The sequence below is a fragment of the Ostrinia nubilalis genome, chromosome 6 (assembly GCF_963855985.1).
Source record: "Ostrinia nubilalis chromosome 6, ilOstNubi1.1, whole genome shotgun sequence".
In the NCBI taxonomy this organism is placed as follows: domain Eukaryota; kingdom Metazoa; phylum Arthropoda; class Insecta; order Lepidoptera; family Crambidae; genus Ostrinia; species Ostrinia nubilalis.
The window spans coordinates 11,612,970-11,633,539 of record NC_087093.1 but is presented as its reverse complement, the minus strand read 5'-3'; the positions used below and the strand labels follow the sequence as shown (position 1 = coordinate 11,633,539).

Genomic DNA, 20,570 nt, shown 5'->3' with positions numbered 1-20,570 from the left:
TTTCTGCTAATCCTCAATTTTCACTAAGGGTCCATAGCACACTTATCAACACGGAAAGGGATCAACACCGTATCGCCTTTTGCCGCGAGGCAAGGCGTTTATTTTACGGTGCAGATAAGTACGGAGTTTTATACAAAGAATAGGCTAGTTTCCTAAAAAATTTTTCTTAGTCCTTCAATTTTAATATCAGAAAATATTGGACACGTATATTTTTAATTTTCAATCAAACAAATAATTACAAAGTAATGGTGCGTTGAAGTTATGTCTTTAAATTTTCAATTGTTGAAAAAGTGAAGAATACTTTTTGAATTAAACGATTAAACTTCAACACGGACTAATTAAAACTTTTGATTTTTTACCCAGGAAACATCCTTATTACTGACCGCCTCGAGTTGATACAGATACGATCCGTTCCCTCCCGGGTGCTTCGTTCTTTAACAGTAACACACATTTTTTTAAACTTGTAATCTTTGTTCACGAGTCTTGAATTCTTATAAAATTAAAAAATAGGTACGATAACTAGGCACATGAATGACCACCCATCTCATTAGGACATAAATTAGGTATAGGTACTATTACTGATATTACCACTGCCACAGTTCAATTAGTAAGTTGTTTATTCATCTATTAGTTCATTCATAAACAACCAATCTGAAATAATGCATTTGATTTGGATGTTATCAATAACACTTACGTAATTGTGACAGTATATTTGGTAGGTGACAAATTCAGTTACCTTTGAGTTGCAGTTAGTGCTGAGAACTAGTGTTAATTGGGTGTTCAGATGGGATTGAACTATTTTCTATTGTCACAGAATAAGTAATATTGGTTAACAATATGGCTGGCGTCGGATTGTAAGTATTTTTGGCTCTATAATAATTCTTTTACATAGATAGAATTAAAAGCACACAGTTTTACATAGCTTAATTAGTAAATTAACTGCTTTGTAAAAAATATTTTAGTTGTTTTACAAAGAGGAATAATGTTGTCTTTACTTTACGTAACGTAACGTGGTAGGTACTAAGTCTAATCCTAGATTTTTTTAGCAAATACTCTATTGAAATAGAAAATGAGCTATTACTGAACTCAAAATTGTTTCAGTTTACTGTCAATGCACGTCACATTACAATCCCCTATAAATGTTTCTGAACCTTTTTATTGGCAAATTGCTGAATTATATTGGTGTGGACTATCCTTTCAGTAATCGTGATTTGTAACAAATCATTTGTTTCCAGTGTCCTTATACTAGGCGCATTTGCTTTCACGTTGTTTTGGACATCGAAATTCGTTCAAGAAATATACCATGCACCCGGGAATAAAACTGCACCAGTGGTGAAAAATGTGTCTGTAGTAAACGAAACCTTCCTACCTGGAGAATTCATTGAATATGTCGAGTGAATTGTATTTTGGATGTATTGTAAGTATTTTTAGTAGCATTTTCACATTCTTGATTATTGCATTAGTATCTAATTTCGCAGTCTCACTATACTGAAAGTGAGTTTAAATGGAAATGATACTGCACCGCATACTCAATGTAGATCCTAAAAAATACTAATCTTTAACTTAAAAAACACAGACGAAACTAAATTGGACTTATAAAAGTATTTAATTATCTCTACTGCATATAAATGTTACAATGCAGAAAAATATATACATATAGGTATACGTTTTTCAGAGCAAAGTCAAAGTTAGCAAGGTACATGAGATTTTTACATTTTATTATTGTTTACAGAATGATGTTGGTGGGCACAGCTTTCTTTGGACTCTACTTAGTTACAAAAGGGGTGCGGCAGAAATATCTAAAACTGAGCGACGACTTTTCGGACGAAGAACCGTTATTACCGGAGCACTGGCCTGTCAATACGAGTACAAGTCTCTATTAAGTACTAAATAGTCTCTATAAGGTCGTTATTTCATTAAACGGTAGCATATTGGTGACTACTGCCCGTTTTATAATCAATCCCTAATTTTTAAGTTACCCCTATGACAACAAAATTTCTGTTATTTGTTACCATAGGGGTCACTTAAAAATTAGAGATTGATGGTAAAAACGGGCATAAAGCTCCTAATATTGCTGATTGTGCTTTGACGTGTCTGTTTTTCAATTTTTACCTATTCTCTATGGGAATACCAATACACGAATAAAAATACGTAAGTTTAAAATGTACCATTTTAATGCTGTTTTCAAATTATTTTACAGTCAAATGTTTAAGTTTCAAATACAGCAATTTCATTTGCTGAAGTTAATTTTGTTTTGTTGTTAATTTAATTTATGCGTTGATTAATTTCAGGTACCTATATACTTAAAATTAGGTAACTATACCGAATATATATAAAGCTTGTTCGATTAAGTACCGTATATACAGGTCACTAATAACAGTTATAATACCATAACATTAAAAACCAAAAATAAACTCTATCAAATCGTATCCACCAAGTTCATTACAAATACTAACTTTCATGAATCGTTTTGTGTTTATGATTTGTTGTTTTATTGTTCTTTTTTGTTTTTGTTATTTTTTGGACAAAAATGTGGTGTTCATACAAATATTATCTTATGCAACAACAAATATAGGATATCGTTTAACAAACGCCAAAAATATACATAGAAAATACTAAAACATAAGTCTGTGCTACATTCGAGACGATTTTAAACATACAATAATTATACAACATACAAACATTAACATAAAGGTAAAATCCAACGGTCCACAGCATAATTTTTATAGCCTCCAAGTCTGCCTACATATTCATACGCTACAACATCTAAAACAACATATATTATAATTAGTTAGTTATATGTATATGTATACTAAATAATTAAATACTTACAACACTTATAAAATACAAATATTGTGCGTCTCTATAGTCTAAGGCCCGTATTACTAAACGATGTTTAAAACTTGAACCAATTTCAAGAGTATATTCAACTCCATGCTCAAGATTAAATCGAGTTTTGTGTTTGAGTTTTTGATTTTCGTAATATTGGCCAAAGTGGTCTATAATAAGATGATCAATAGATCACTATGAATTTAAGCATAAGAATTTTATTACCAATTTTATTGTATAATACTACGGACTGAATTTTTCCTTTAAAAACTGTGATGTAATAACCTTAGACACGTTATTTCAATTCGAGTTACAAAAAAGAATGATTTATCTTTCAATTTTGTATTTTATATTTTACAATTTGGCGTCGAACTAAATTCAATAATTTAAACAACATAAAGTTTTTCTATTTAAAATATTTGAATAGGAAAACGACGACAAAAATACGGTGGATATTAATTATAATTTAAAAGAGATGAATTATTTCTATTACAATCCACTAATAATATGAAAATCAACACAACATTAAATTATTAATTCTAATGAACACCATTACAATATTGTTTGTCGTTTACTCTCTACCGATTATGGACCATCCGTCCATTTAAATATTAAGTACTATGTCGGTACATACCAATTTAACTAAGTGTTACAAATAAAATTGTTTATAAAGTTGAATGTGCTTCATTCATTACTTCCTTTATCAAATTATCATTATCATTATAATTATCATTTTCATTTAGTGTCGTAATCATGTGTAATATCATAAACTAATGTGATGTTTATAAATAGTTTATACATAATAGTGAGATTCTACGCCTATTTTTAAATATCTATTCTCTGCCGAAATGCTATAAAATTATTCGTGACATAATACGTAGTAGGCAAGTATTTATTCTTTTTTTTATTAACAATAATAACGTCCGTATTTGAAAACATTACTATGAGGTCTCACAGTGCGCGTGGACGCACAGGGTGACCACCACGCACGAACCAATCACAGAGCTCTATTCAACGCTGTGAGTTTGATTTGATACTTCACATGCAAGCATCGTTTGTGAATACGGGCGTTAGGGTACGGCAAAGAAGATTAAATAAGCCATGGTATCTGTAGTAGTCTAACGCCCGTATTCGCCATCCATCCTTAATTTTTAAGTGATCCCTATGGTTTAGGGATTGATGGTGAAAACGGGTATAAGCAGATTTAACTGTGCTACAAATATTATTGGGTAAGTAGTTAGATGTGTTTTAAAATATCGTAGGCATTCCAAAGACCTCGTATACCGAGGTACATTGAGCCAATTTGTACAAGACATGCAATATTGCAATATCGACAGTCAATAAAATTAATGTTCGTATATGTCTAGTTCATAACTCAGTCAATGCCTGAGTTAGGAGGAGGTCAGTGAAACATCAGGTTTTGTGTTTGTATGCCCTGTCACGGCTTAATTTATGTCAATGTCACTCTCCCGTGCCGCTCCCACACCTCAGGCCTGAAGAAGCGCTAAACCTGTAGCACGTTTTTAGGTATTAGATTTTGAACATCTTTCCTTTTACATAGATGTTTCATTAAAATTCATGTGAGTTGTGAAAAACAACCTCTTTTCCTATTGTTTATGGTGTGATTTTCTCCTCATTTGGAGCATGCACTTATTTTTATAGTTTAACATTGGTGGTTTACCCACTATCATTACCTTTATTGCCTTTTGTTTCGCATAACTGTGTGTACCTACAGTTATGGAAATTGCTCTTTACTGCAATATGCTTAAGGGTCTACATTTTGACGACGTAATAACTATTTCGGTGTAGTGACTGTACATCTTGCTCACGCACTAGCTTGTTATCCAAGTTATTGTGATCGCAATGAAATGCAAAATCGTTGTGAAAGCGAAAATGTAATTTTCTAGTTGGAAAAAATATCGATAGATGTGGTTGTGGTAAACCTGAATTGGTTTCCTTTAACATCGAAAAATGAAGTTGTACAATCCGATCGAGTTAATTGAGCAACTGGCAATCGTGACGTCAAAATTGTCACGTTATCGTTTAATTCGAAGGTTAAGTATCGAATTTTATCGAATACGCAAACGATTCGAAGACGAAAGTTGTTCATGCTAGAGGTAGGTACTGGTACGGACACGGGGCGAAAGCGGAGAGGTGTGCGAATAAGTGGGAGGGAGTCGCATTCCAGCGGAGTGCGCACTTAGCTCGATCAGGTAGTCTTAAGTTTTGTTGATTTTAAGCTTACTTTGATCTTACAGTTTAAATATGATGGGAGCAATTAAATTATCAGTCAAAGGCCATTGATGTATATAATTACCTACTTTATCACGATATAATTATGTATTATTTTATGAAAAAGAGTCAAAGGAAATTAGGGGTTTCAAAACTTCACACATTTATGTACCAATTTTTACTTGCACTAGTTACTTACATCTAGCTGTGCGTGCAACATTGTACGTACAACCAAACGTTGAGTGACCAATAGTATTTTTTTATAATTTCTAAAAAATCTTGATCATTAAAACTAACTGGACAAATACTAAGGCTTAAACTCTGAACTCAAGTGGAGTTTTTGTCTAGTTTCTTTTTACTCTTCGGGTATAATCCATCCATGCCTTTGCCGAACGGGGAAGCGGAATTCGTTGTCAGGTAGAAATTGCCGTTAGCACTGAAAATAAGAAAAAAAAACACTCGTTATAAAACTATTGTTTAAATAATGAAAATATGAGACCATAAAATATGTAATGGTCAAGAAACGAAAGAGACAGTGATCCATCGCATAAGTAAGAAAGGGACCAAATGAGGTTTTACGCTTTGCACAGGCACATTAGGCACAAAAATAGGCACCATACGTACTGCTGCTGTAGCCACTATAGTAAGTGCAGGGCCTTATAAGTGCGCTAATTGGTGAAGGCATACGCACAAAGGGCGAACTCAATGAACTGTGCCCCAGTGGCGTAACTATACCAAAGCCCGTGGAAATTCTAGGGTTTTTTTCAGGGGGGGCAGGGACCATCGCCCTGAGGCTGCGCGGGAGGAAGAGGGTTCAATTAAGGACTTGGGGCCGTGGTAATTTGCCAGCCTTGCCACTCTATAGTTACGCCACTGCTCTGCCCTGAAAGAGTTTCTAAGTTTATAACTTACCTAGTATCACATTTGTAGCCCATGTAGATCATGCCCTGCTCAGGACAGGGGTTGTCCCGGAACTTGTGGTAGGAATCGGCGGGCGAGGCCGGGAACGCTTCGGGACTCCTTACCGACTCCGCGTAGAAGCGCCACGAGCGCCAATGGCTGCAGAGGTCTGGAAAAGACCACATAATCATCAGCATCTTCAACACCATCAACCCCCAAAAGAAATTTCAGAAAACGAATAAGTTTACAAAACGGTTTTATATTAAAAAAAAGTGTGTACCGCGAGTCATCTGAGATTGTATGCTTTTCCAATGTTCTTTGTAGAAGTTAGATATTCACCGTGGGTGCTTATGTAAAGTCAGGTCGAAGAACTTTGCTTTTGATGAGTTGGGTATTAATTCCCTTTTTGGGTTTAAATATTTCCCGTCCGTATTGGGGCTCTGCAGTCGCCTGTGTAGCACGTCAAAGAACGCTGAGTATTTGGTAATGTCATTACTTACTATCATTATGCTCTTGCCGCCATTAGGTCACAAATTCACCATGCCGGATGGGCTCCGTAGTCCCCAGCCTGCGTGAGTACCATTTCGAAGAACGCCTAACTTTATAGTTAGTTATGTCATTACTTACTATCATCAGATAGGGATTCAGGGGTGTTCCCAGGGCAGCCAGGTTGTATGCTCTTGCCGCTGTTAGGCCAGAAGTCCTGTCGCGGGAAGAGCCTGGATGCGGGCAGCGCAGAACCGTGCATTGTGGAAAACCTTGGAGGCCTTTGTCCAGCAGTGGACGTCATTTGGCTGAAACGAACGAACGAACGAACTGTCACAGAGACAACTGAACAGAGAGAGGTACAGGGGCGAACCGAGGGCAGCCGGGCTGTATGCTCTTGCCGCCGTTAGGCCAGAAGTCCACCGTGCCCGTCCGTACTGGGGCCCCGTAGTCCCCCCGCATCCGTATGGATCACGTTCACAAACTCCGCATCTTTTGGGTTATTATGACTCTACTTACTGTCATCTGAGAGAGGTACAGGGGCGAACCGAGGGCAGCCGGGCTGTATGCTCTTGCCACCGTTAGGCCAGAAGTCCACCGTGCCCGTCCGCACTGGGGCCCCGTAGCCCCCTGCGTCCGTATGAATCACGTCCACAAACTCCCCATCTTTATGGTTATTATGACTATACTTACTGTCATCTGAGAGAGGTACAGGGGCGAACCGAGGGCAGCCAGGCTGTATGCTCTTGCCACCGTTAGGCCAGAAGTCCACCGTGCCCGTCCGCACTGGGGCCCCGTAGCCCCCTGCGTCCGTATGAATCACGTCCACAAACTCACCATTTATGGTTATTATGACTATACTTACTGTCATCTGAGAGAGGTACAGGGGCGAACCGAGGGCAGCCGGGCTGTATGCTCTTGCCACCGTTAGGCCAAAAGTCCACCGTGCCCGTCCGCACTGGGGCCCCGTAGCCCCCTGCGTCCGTATGAATCACGTCCACAAACTCCGCGTCTTTCGCGTTGACATGTTCCATCACTACCCCATCGGGGTAGAACGCGGGAAATGCCGGGTCCAAGGCTGTTAACCTGGAAGATAAAAATACTCATAAGTATGAGTTCAACAAGCTTTCTTGAAATCGAATAGGTCTGGCTGGAAGTCAGTAAGTATTGCCCTGTAATGGACGACGGACGTATTCTATTTATGACATTAAAAGCGCTTTAAAGTTTAGAAATTGACCATTTAGGCCTGGAACTCCTTGCAATCAGAAATCCCACCTTATTAAAATAATGTATAATAGGGCTACAAGTTGATCATACATGAGTAAGTTTTAATTTAATATGTCACGAACATACTACATGTAAGACGTTATAATAAATTAACACTGTTCAAATACGAGTACCATTAATTACATACTTTTGCCACATAATGTACTTATAACGATTAAACGGGGTGGAAATTAAACGTAATTTTGGCCTAATTTGCGGTGTATTAGTATAACAGCATACAAATAAGTAAGTACAAAATGAGATTTGTAGTACAAGTACAAAAATTTAAAATTTTAGCGAAATTTTTTAACGGATTTTCAACTTACACGTATGCAATGGTCGATGAAACCATCAGTGAAGTTTTTATGGACTAATCCTATTCACACATTCGACAATCTCACCTTTTAGCTCACCTTGACCGAATCATAATTATTATATTAAATGTTATTTATGTCTTCATCACTGGTAAGACGAAAACGGAGTTAAATTGAATTGATTACTTCGTAAAACTTTCCGTTCAATTATTAAAGTGTTCATGTTTTAAAGTGCTAACTACGAGTACGTTCTGCTCGCTTCAAACTAAAATCCCAAGGTTCTGCTGTACTTAGCGATTCGTGATTCAAGGAAAACTGGCTGTCCGTATTATTATGTCAGTTATTTTGATTAATATATTTATATTTAGCCCATTGAAGTTATAAATAAGTTGTCAATATTGTTATTTACATTGGGAAAGTAGTAAAGTAAAACTACGTCTCTTATTATGAGCTATTACAGTTTATTCATATTTTATCAATATTTTGGTATTGAGTCATTTTTTTTATGAATAGGACAAAGCTATTGCTTTGTGATAATAAATTTTAGAAAGTGTATCAATGATGATTAAAAAAATTACTTTCGCGTGTTACGCTTATTCTTTTAACAATGTTTAGTAACTGAGTCATATACTACAATATGAATAGGATAAGGTAAATTTTTACTGCCATTATCCTGGTTCGAGGTATTTTGAACCGAAATAATGATTACGTTACTTTTGCACGTTACTTCATATTTATTAAAATAATGACGCTTACATGATGCTATGGTATACAATCTTGAGTAAAATAACTGACTCAAACGTTTAGGCTTTTATTATAAATCAGATTTTTAGTCTATGATCAAGCTCTAAATGTTAGAGCCTACTTAGATTTTATATTAACCCCTCCTGGTAAGCTAAGTATGCAGCGAGGATCGAACCCGTGTTCCTCGGATCACGAGTCGGCCAGCCTACACCTAGCTTCACCATTCGGCTTTAGCTTCACTATTTAGGTAATAAGGTAACTTACTAACTTACTAGGATTTTCATATAATATACCTTTTGACAGTCTTGTTATATGTATGCTGTAGATCCCTCGCCGTGTAGCCGGCCACGTGGCTGCCTAGCGAGTGGCCAATGATATGAACTTTATCTAGACATAGACCGGCTTCCAGGAGAGAGTTCAGGTGTTCTGCTGCTGCTGCACCCACCTGCAAGGAACATGACATTGCTTTATAGCAGGGGTGGCCATCTTAATTAGACATAAGATCTACTGTTTACTAACGAAACCCTGAGTAATCTACCACTTACATACTTCTTGAGATCTTAAATGAAACAGCATAGTTTAGTACACAATCATGTAGTATTTTTTGCCTTGCCACGATCGACTGGATTAAAAGTCGCGATCGACCGGTCGATCGTCCGGTTGGCCACCCCTGCTTTATAGGGTTCCGTAGATAAGGGTACCATCGGGTCCTATTGATATGTATACGCTGTTTTTGTTGTCCAGTCAGCGTCAAATAGTTCGTGACACCCAAAGTGGGCAAAAAGTTAGACAACACAACCTTATTCAAATTGTAACAAAGACGTATTGCGAACTTTTTGGCTACTTTGGGTGTCATGAACTATTTGATACCTACTGACTGTACTATGACAGTTGAAATGTTCATTGAATGCGTGTGTTCTCTTGTCTCTTAAAACAAATTGTATTAACAGAAGTAGTTCCATGCAAGAATCATGATTCAATTTACGATCTTGCGGAACCGTTGTTAGAGCCAGACTCTTGGGCATTTTTAATTTCAAATACTTTGGAGAAAACTAGAACGTTTTAATTTTAATAAATAAATTTAAGCAAGATTCAGGTTAGCTAGACACTCTTATCTGATTGATAACTGATGTTTCTCTACTACACTCACGTGTTTACCCTTGGAGTTGCCGCACACGTAAACTGACAGTTATAAAATATAGGGTGTCCATGATTATGTCAGCTTACTATATTGCATTACATTTAATACAATTTATTTGATAGTGATTCGTCACTATCAAATAAATCGTGAAAGTCGGCCGTTTGGTGTAGTGGCTCGAAACGGACTACTATTCCGGAGGTTGCGGGTTCGATTCCCGCACAGTACAAACATTTGTGTGCATGAACATATTTGTTTGTATTGGACTGGGTGTTTTCTATGTATAATATATATGTATTTACAAAAAAAAAAGTATTTAAGTATGTTTATATCCGTTGTCTAGTACCCATAGTACAAGCTTTGCTTAGTTTGGGACTAGAAGCGAAGTGTAAAATGTCCAAGGATATTTATTTATTTATTTATTTATTTATTTATTTATTTATTTATTTAATTTTCATTTACAAATAAGGTAAAAAAAGGTAAAAAAATAAATCAATTTTATAATAGAGTATAATAGCCTACCAAGTAGAGTTATTAGTTGTAATTAATTGAAGTCTAAAACATGTATAAAGATGGCAGGTTAATTAGGCTTTTTAGCCTTAACAGAAAACGTGTTATACGTAACGAAAATATTTATTGTGGAAACGGAAATGTTTTATTACCTGTTTGATTGAGTAATTAATACTCGCATTTACTAATCTTGTAAAGTAATTAAATGATTTCAATAACAAGCAACCAATAAATAAAAGTAATAACTTGAAATAATTTAAGGTCTTTTTAAAATGTTTTCCTGAAACTAAGGTTTTCTTGCCACATCTCAAATATTCACCCTGTATACAACGCTATCTCCGACATTATCTAATGCCATCGCGTGTAAACATGCATATTGTTCTCGTTGAACATAGTCTCTACATTTGTTTCTGAAATGCATTAAATTTATATTATCAGATAGAAATAACAAAATACGTAAAATATTGCAAAAAAAATTGTATATTTTGTATACTAAAGTCGTCGCTTGCCTCTCTAACTGACGTATCTGACATTTTTTTCGAAACTGAGTTATCTACACCACCTTAATCAATTTTACAAGACGAATCGATCTGTCTAATCGCCTGAAAATTTTGCAAAATGTCAGTTACGTCAGAGAGGCAAGCGACGAAGTAGCATAGTCAATATATTACATGGTTTTAAATGCTATTAACGCTATGTTTCGTAATTATTTAGCATCTCCCACGGTTTGTTTACATAAATCATCGATTTTGAAAATTATCACGTACGAAATGTATAAATGTTTTGCATATTAATAGTTCGACACGTACAAGCCTTGAAGTAATCTTGTGGTACTTAGGAAATAATTATGAATCGTGAATCATACTTTACATTGTCGTTCGTTCTCTGTTTATGTACAAAATTATTGATACTTAAAAAATAGATAAGTTTACAAGTATTTGCTGGGGTCCTAGGAGATGTGGTTAAATGGTAGGTACATACTAATTATTATGTTCGTAACATAGTAATATTTTACTAGAAAAATCTGTGTGATCATACCTTTTTTGTGTTCCTTGCAGCATTAAGTAAATAAGAGCCGTGGGACATATTTGACCAGTCCAGAAGAATCACGTTTGTGCCAGGTCTGGATTCAAGGTAGGCATTTACTACCACCTGAAAAAAAAGCAGAACATGTATAAAAAAGAATCCTTTCGATGAAAAATTACCTCACTATATATTTTTATAATTTGATGTAGGTAATATGCTGTAACATTCCGGTTTTCATTCACTAAAAACTGTGTGTGAAAGTAACATTCTCACAAATTATATTACTTTTTTAAATCGTTAAGGCTTGGTATTTCTGCTAAAGTAGGTATTTCGCGCTGTCAAAATCTGCGCGCGCAATACTTCGCCGAAGACAGCGCGCCAAAGAGCTCTCGCGGCTACACAGTATAGAAATACGCAGTTTAGAAATACGCAGTTGGTTAGGATAGGTTGACTTCCTTCCGTTCAAGCGTCACACTCACAGCACTTTCTAATACAAATCATATCCAAGTGATACAAATTAAAACAACTTTCAAAATTTTTGGGAATATATTTCGATATCGAATAAATATAGAATATAACTGCCAAAGTAAACACGGTTCAAAGAGGCGTGGCGTCACCCGACCTTCCGGAAGTTCCGCGCCGGCTACAAGAATTTCAAGATTACGTCACCCGACCTATCGGTAGATCCTCGGGAGCTTGAGCGATTGGAAAAACATTTTATGATCAGTTACTCGTAGTAGCGATTATTTAGAGCTTGGATAATAAATTATAGTTGTTGCAATTCACAAAGCTTTGCATGTGGTTAATTACATTAATCAGTACACGCATCAATTTTGTTCAGTCTTTTTGTTTATCTATACTTATAATAAATCTGTAGAGAGGTCAATTCTGTACATGAAATATATTTTCAAAATAACTATCAGGGGGTGATTAGTGATCGATACTGATGCCAAAAATGCAATCAGTAAAATTTTTGTCTGTCTGTCTGTCTGTCTGTATGTTCCTTATAGAAACAAAAACTACTCGATGGATTTTAACGAGACTTGGTACAATTATTCTTCATACTCCTGGGCAGGTTATAGGATACTTAGGAATTCCCACGGGAACGGGAATCAGCGGGAAAATCCTTTTGCATGAAAAATCTAAACCGCTTAAGTTAGACGCTTGAAATTTGGCATGCAGGTACCTCAGTAAACTTAAAGCTTAGTTACAACAGGATATTGCAAAATTCCCACGGGAACGGGAGTTAGCGGGAAAAAACATTTGTATGAAAAATCTAAACCGCTTAAGTTAGACGCTTGAAATTTGGCATGCAGGTACCTCAGTAAACTTAAAGCTTAGTTACAACAGGATATTGCAAAATTCCCACGGGAACGGGAGTTAGCGGGAAAAAACATTTGTATGAAAAAATCTGAACCGCGTAAGATAGATGAAGGGGGGGTAAAACGAGATCCACGCGTACGAAGTCGCGGGCGGCCGCTAGTTAATAAATAAAAATATCATAGTAAAATTGCATACATATTTGTTTGTATTGGTCTGGGTGTTTTCTTTCCATAATTTATGTATAACGTATGTACGGGGCTCTGTATCGAAAATCACTATTGAGCAATAAGCATCACACACGGTTACCTGGAGTGCATTACCGCAGCAAAAAGCTTGCCATCTTAAATGAACGGTATAATATCGAGGTTTCGTCAGTATAGTTGCGAACAAAGGTGTTTGTGTAGTGTAGTTGAGTTGAGAGGTCAGATTATTTATTGAAGTAATAAAACGAACATTTTATTTTTTAAATACATTTTAAAAATAATTTACATTACAGATAACAATGAGAGGATGACATTGCAAGGTGGTACCAGTCAAGTCTTAAATCCGTTGATATATGCTGCATCTGCCATGTTTTTGGCTAAAAGATTCTTCTATCTTGCAGTTTAGACTTTTATTACAGAACTAGCGGCCGCCCGCGACTTCGTACGCGTGGATCCCGTTTTACCCCCTTCATCTATCTTACGCGGTTTAGATTTTTTCATAGAAATGTTTTTTCCGGCTAACTCCCGTTCCCGTGAGAATTTTGCAATATCCTGTTGTAACTAAGCTTTATATTTACTAAGGTACCTGCATGCCAAATTTCAAGCGTCTATCTTACGTGGCTTAGATTTTTTCATACAAATGTTTTTTCCCGCTAACTCCCGTTCGTGTGAGAAATTTGCAATATCCTGTTATAACTAAGCTTTAAGTTTACTAAGGTACCTGCATGCTAAATTTCAAGCGTCTAACTTAAGCGGTTTAGAATTTTCATACAAAAGGATTTTCCCTCTTATTCCCGTTTCCGTGAGAATTTCGGGAATTCCTTTTTGTACCTAAACTATAAGTTTACTAAGGTACCTACATGCCAAATTTCAAGCGTCTAACTTAAGCGGTTTAGATTTTTCATACAAAAGGATTTTCCCGCTAATGCCCGTTCCCGTGGGAATTCCTAAGTATCCTATAACCTGCCCAGGAGTATGAAGAATAATTGTACCAAGTTTCGTTAAAATCCGTCGAGTAGTTTTTGTTTCTATAAGGAACATACAGACAGACAGACAGACAGACAGACAGACAAAAATTTTACTGATTGCATTTTTGGCATCAGTATCGATCACTAATGACCCCCTGATAGTTATTTTGAAAATATATTTCATGTACAGAATTGACCTCTCTACAGATTTATTATAAGTATAGATACAGACCTCAGACAGTATTTTTGGAAAACTTTTACGTATGGTGGAGGAAGGGACGCTCTAGAGACTCAAGTCTACAAGGAGTCAGTGTTATAAACTCCAGTTTTAAATCCGTAGACCTTTAGCTACAGACCTTAGACAGTATTTTTGTGAAAATTCTTACGCATGGTGGAGGAAGGGACGCTCTAGACACTCAAGTCTACAAGGAGTCACATGAACTCCAGTTTTAAATCCGTTGACATCTGCTGCATCTGCCATCTTTTTGGCTAGAAGATTCTTCTATCTTGCAGCTTAGACCTTTAGCTACAGACCTTAGACAGTATTTTTGTGAAAATTCTTACGCATGGTGGAGGAAGGGACGCTCTAGACACTCAAGTCTACAAGGAGTCACATGAACTCCAGTTTTAAATCCGTTGACATCTGCTGCATCTGCCATCTTTTTGGCTAGAAGATTCTTCTATCTTACAGCTTAGACCTTTAGCTACAGACCTTAGACAGTATTTTTTATTATTTACTAGCTGACCCGGCGAACTTTGTTCCGCCTTAATGGCAATAAATAAGCAGACTTTTTTTATTTCGAACGGGATAAAAAGTATCCTATGTCCTTCTCCTGGCTCTAAACTACCTCCCTGACAATTTTCAGCTAAATCGGTTAAGCCGTTCTTGAGTTATAAGTGGAGTAACTAACACGACTTTCTTTTATATATATAGATATATAGTGTCAGTGTGCTCTTCTAAAGAGTGTAAGACGATTGTATGTAGGTACTATTAAAATGAAATTTTAACTCATTGGTTTTGTCTCATATTTGAGGAATGTACTATGTATCATGACTAGAGTCTTCGTTTAAAAGGATGCGAACGATTTAAATTTCAATAGGTAGACAAAATTGATAATTTTTAATTATCAAAAATTTAAGCTTTCTCCAGTAACACTGATATTATTATACTGTGACTCATCAAAGTCATCATTGTCAAAAATATTGACAAATCGCGAACTGTCACGTCCAAAAAACTGACACGCGTCCGTCCTCCGTAAGCGCCACCGCGCGACTGATTGAGATTGTCCAAGCCGTCATGGACGATTTTTTCCACATTTTTTAACATAGTAACTAAATAAGACGCAATATAAAAATTTCATCCGTTAAAAGCCCTCAAGTTATTTCTGAACTTTAGTTTAGTAAAAGATTTAGAATCTCAAATCGCTTATTTTAAAAATAAAACCATAAATAGAAAACGAATAGAGGTAACTTTGGGAATTTATTCTATCGAGTCAACTTCATCAAATCGTGTTTCCATCCGTTAATAGCCCTAGAAAATATCCTCAACTATGCCCAATAAAAATCTTAGCCTTTAATTTTACTGTTTAGTACCTCAAAAATGAAAAATGAAAACCTCATTTTCGCCATTTTCTCTGCTACCCGGCCTTAAGTTGTATTAGTATGAACTATCTGAAATAATTATGTAAGAAATCATTAGCTAAAACTTTAATCTTGAATTTTTTCTGTAAATCTTAATTTAAAAGATTTATTGGATTTGGTATCAAGCATCATTAATTTCAGTGATTACAATAAAAAATAATGTTCTTCATGTTAATATTGATAAAATTATTAGTACGAAATCTAATTATTAATTGGTTAATTGCTAATTATGATTACGATATTTTTGTACTAATTACTCCTCGAGAACCTAAGTAGGTAGGCAATCGGATCGCACAATTTTTATACTAAACGGCACAGCTAGTCTCAAGGTTTTAAAAGATCTTAGTTTCACTTTCACATGAAAGTGAAACGAAGATGCAGGCCAAAGTTATAATTAATCGTTGTCGTTTAAAAACTCATACCTGAATAACTTTGGAAAAATCGAACTGCCTAAGGTGGGAATTGAACCCACGACCTATCGCTTGCCGAGTGACTGCTCTTCCATCTGAGCTACTGGATTAACTAGTCGAAATTTTCAAGTGTAATACGCTTAACTTCGAACTCCTCCTGTGTTCTTCTGATTAATTTCGTTGCGGGTCCAATTACAATTTAACTTTGTCCCGGGACAAACTTAACCTACACTGGTTGGTATTTTTTTATGTGGCAGGAGGCAAACGAGCAGACGGATCACCTGATGTTAAGTGATTACCGTCGCCCATAGACACCCGCAGTCCCAGGGGCGTTACAGGTGCGTTGCCGGCCTTAAGGTGAAGATACGCTCTCTTTTTGAAAGCGATCAAGCTGTAGATTCTGGCCCACAGAAATAGCAACGGTGGGAACGAGAGGTTAATATTCCCGTTAAGTGTAATACGCTGTAACAGCCAGCTCATACCTGAATGCTCTCCTGCTGCGCAGTCTCTATGAAGCCGTGGATGTAGAGCACGGTGGGACTGTTCTTGTCGAAGCCCTTGATGTCCACCAGCCGACAGGCTTGCGATAGAGGCATGTCAACGTAGTCTTCTGTACTCGTTCTAGAGGTAAAGAGGCGATTTTTGTTATGGAAGGATTTTGGTAGAGTCAGTGCCAAAGCCGTCGCGGCGCTGTGTCGTTATAAGAATATGAAAGCAAAGAATAAATAAGATAACTTCAGAATTAAGTCTTAAATTATATCTACGAGTAGATACCATTGCACTGAAATGAATTCAATATTATAAGGTTTCATTGTCGTATCGTTGCCGGAAGCCATTGGAATTTAAATAGGTCATTATCAAAGAACATCACCAATTAACTTGCGAATAACTTGTCTTCAGTTCAATTCATTATTACTTGCATATAATAAGTTAGATTAAGCACGTACGTACTGTATGTAGTTACAAGTGGCTTATCCGAAATAGACAGTTTAGTACAGCAATTTACAAAGGAAATAAGCATGTTTTCATTTTAAAACGCAATAATCGTTTTAATAAAATTAAAATCGAAAAAAAAAAAAATGGTTTTTGTGTCAGTTACTGTAAGTACTTTTCGGAGTTTTTAATACAACTCAATTAATTTTATTATTATTGAATAATCTAATTTAGTCGCGCTACATACAATCAAATTACTTAGAAAAACATGAATACCTAAGGTTTTATTTTTATCAACTGTTTTTATTAATGATGTGACCTGTCCATTACTTGATTATGAGTGACAAGAAGCTACGAGTACGAGTCTTAACAAAGAGAACACGTAATTCGTTTGCATTGTAAATGCAATTCATTTACACAAACATTTATAATTACGCATCAATTTAATAAAATATTTCAGTTTTATTATTGCCACGTTCAAAATGCAATCAGATAATTCATCATCATTTCAGTCATAGGACGTCCACTGCTGATTATGATAATTAAATGATATTGATAAAATAATACGACGACCTCATAAAGGTAGCAGGAAGGCGCTGGCGCCCGGTTGGTAGCGGCCTGCACGCTACCAACCGGGCGATGTGGAAATTATTCAGCAGTGGACGTCATGTGGCTGAGATGATGATGATGATAAAATAATACGCACTTACCCATTGTAAAACCGCACATAAATATCTTCTATCCGATTGCTTCTGTCGGGTAGGATGCCTGCAACAATAGGACGATGCGAAATTTAAATACAAATAGGATAATTAATTAAATTAAAGCACAATACGATAATAAGGTACAGAGTTTGATAAACATTGTGGATTTTATAAATTAAAATTTGAACATGTTTTCAAAAAGTCATAGAAAAAGTATGTTGACATGATTCTTTAGAAATAAAGCCGACGTTTGGTGTGTGTGTATAGTCCTTAAAATTTCGGATCAATATCTCTCCAATACCTATACTAGTGACCGTGTGTTTGCTTTCAAAAAGGTGTATTAAGATTTTCAATCAGGAAACTTATTTATATTTAAGTACTTATAAGATTACTTATAAGCATAGCTGGGCACCGTTAATCAAATAGTTAACTTCGTTAATCGTTAAACCGTTAATAAAAAAATTAACTTCGTTAAACGTTAAAACGTTACATTTCGCAAGATTTAACGCAAGTTAACGTTAATCGTTAATCCGTTAACATGATAATAAAACGAAAAAAATAATTGTATGCAAGGTTCAAATAATTTCGAAAGCTTGTAACGCGCATGGAATTTATTCCTCTTTTATGTTTGTGCTACAAGCTTTCGAAAGTACTCGTATTTGAACCTTGCATAAGTACAATTATTTTTTTTGTTTCAGTACAGTTGTATGCAGTTGCATTTCAGAATAAAAGCTTGTTTTAAAAATGTTTAAAACACTTTTTAGTAGTATCTCAATCTCAGAGCCTTAGTTCAATTACAATACAATTTAGCACCAAAGTGCTCGAAAAGACAAATCCAGCAAACCCAAACTCGATAAGTTTCCACCATTTCGTTTAGGAATTCCTATGGCCACTTCCTGTCTCCATCATCAGGACCCTGGACATCATCTAGTACTAAAGTGCTCGAAAAGACAAATCCAACGAACACAAATTCGATGCGATGCCGCCATTTCATTTAGGAGTTCCTATGGCCACCTCATGACTCCATCATCAGACCAGCTCAATGGTACCATAACATTGCATTGTCATCGTACTTACATAAGTATACCAAATTTCATCACAATCGTTTTAGGAAAACTGGTCTTAAATTCAGTTGCAAGTTGTCCCACACATACAATGGTGATCTGGTTACAAAAACTGTTGTTTTGGGTTCTGGAAGTTCTGGAAGCCCGAACATACTTGTCAGAACGCGTTTTTCTAGCGTTTTTCAGCGTGCCTTCTGTATGTTTTTGGTAAATAGTAGGTACTGGATTAACGATTAACGGACTTAGGATAATTTAACGGAAGTTAACGAGACCGTTAACATTTTTTAAAGTTAACTTAAAAGTTAATCCGTTAATAGAAATGTTAACTTCGTTAATTAACGATTAACGGATTAACGAGTTAATGCCCAGCTATGCTTATAAGCCATGTCAAGCTGTATGATTATATCATAAATGGAAAAGCGTTTACTTCAATAAAGGTTTATTCATTATCTCTGATAGACTATTAATAATCAATGCACCTGTAGTTATTTGTACGAACACTGATTAAAGGAAGTTATTATTATTTATTAATTATATTTAATTCTGTGGAGCGGCATGAACTTTGCTCGTGATTATTTCATAGTCTAAAGATGAAAAACGGAATAAAAAGCAATCAACACACTTACTTGTTTGATTTTCATTTTCAGCAGTCGTGGATAAAATTAAGCAGAATTTGATCGTGAAAAGTACGAACAACATGCTGAAGAACTTTAGACTTCAGCTCAGTTCTTCAGACTGCCGAGAACAATGCAAGTCGAAGCTACTTATAAAGAAATGATGTGGCTCTATTATACTCTAGGTAGCTAAGTTTTCTTGTAATAATACCAATCGTTTTAGGGTTCCGTGCCTGAAATGGAAAAAACGGAACGCTTATAGGATCACTATGTGGTCATGTCTCCGGAACATTAAAAAAATGAAATGAAATAAAAAAGGGTCTATAGGCAGGGATGGGGCGCCGTACGGTCAAAATTTTGAATGGAGTTAACCGTGTCATGTGGGGCATATCGTATGAAAGGACTTAATTGGTATAGTTTTCAATTTGTGAGATGACGTAAAAGGAAAAAATAACCTACCTACAAAGTCCGGAACGGAATCCTTGGCGGGCGACTCCGACTCGCACTTATCCGGTTTTATATTGTTTTTTTTTACTGTGCAGTTTACAGAGATATGAGAGTTTCCACGTAAATTGGCTTTGGTCAAAGGTAATAAGTGTGTAAGAAGGAGCAGTGCCGTAACTAGCCTTATAATAATAAGCGCCCGGTGCGAGCTTTCAAAACTGCGCCCTTGAAAAATGCTCTAACCAGTCTCTGACAATAAAGTGGACGAATGTGCATAAAAATAAATCTATCTATTTTTTGTTTACGAAGGTATAGGTACTTAACTAGTAGATTTCTTTAAGATAAAAATTGTTTATTCAAAAATATTTGCTCAAATACAGAAATGACACAAAGTACTCGATAGTAAAGACCCAAGGCTAAGGTAAACCGTAATCACAAGAAAAGGACAGCTACCTACTCAAAGATTTACTTTCCGCGCTTTTCTCATTGCGAAGTCCTTGATTACATTGTCATACGACAGGAGCCGTGCTATGTCGCGTTCAATCGACAAAATCGCTAGGCCAGACAATCTTTCTTGGCCCATCGTCGAGCGCAGGTACGTCTTTATTAATTTGAGCTTACTGAATGATCTCTCGCAGGAAGCTACAGTCACTGGCATTGTTAAAAATATATTTATAGCGACTACTACATTGGGAAACATTTCCTTTAAATCCAGTTCCACTATAGCTTTGAGAAGACCCATACTTGACTGACATTCACATTTATCAAATAATGTAGTCGCTTCAACTTGACTCTTCAAAGTTTCTATTTCGGCCCAAAAT

General features: G+C 36.0%; 1 protein-coding gene and 1 long non-coding RNA gene across 2 annotated transcripts; one reads left to right on the top strand and one right to left on the bottom strand.

The window, feature by feature from the left end:
- The first annotated feature begins 607 nt into the window (after positions 1 to 607).
- LOC135072633 (uncharacterized) lies at positions 608 to 2,381 on the top strand. Its single transcript, XR_010257466.1, has 3 exons — positions 608 to 854; positions 1,236 to 1,417; positions 1,733 to 2,381. It is a non-coding gene; the product is annotated as an uncharacterized LOC135072633 (long non-coding RNA).
- On the bottom strand, positions 2,157 to 19,445 carry LOC135072632 (pancreatic triacylglycerol lipase-like). The gene is made up of 8 exons (XM_063966638.1): positions 19,318 to 19,445; positions 17,634 to 17,691; positions 16,473 to 16,611; positions 11,458 to 11,571; positions 9,065 to 9,216; positions 7,313 to 7,533; positions 5,974 to 6,130; positions 2,157 to 5,497 (listed from the first exon to the last, which is right to left on the bottom strand). Exons 1-8 carry the CDS (start codon positions 19,388 to 19,390, stop codon positions 5,389 to 5,391), a joined length of 1,023 nt encoding a protein of 340 aa, XP_063822708.1. The 5' UTR covers positions 19,391 to 19,445; the 3' UTR covers positions 2,157 to 5,388.
- Between the last annotated feature and the right edge of the window lie 1,125 nt (positions 19,446 to 20,570).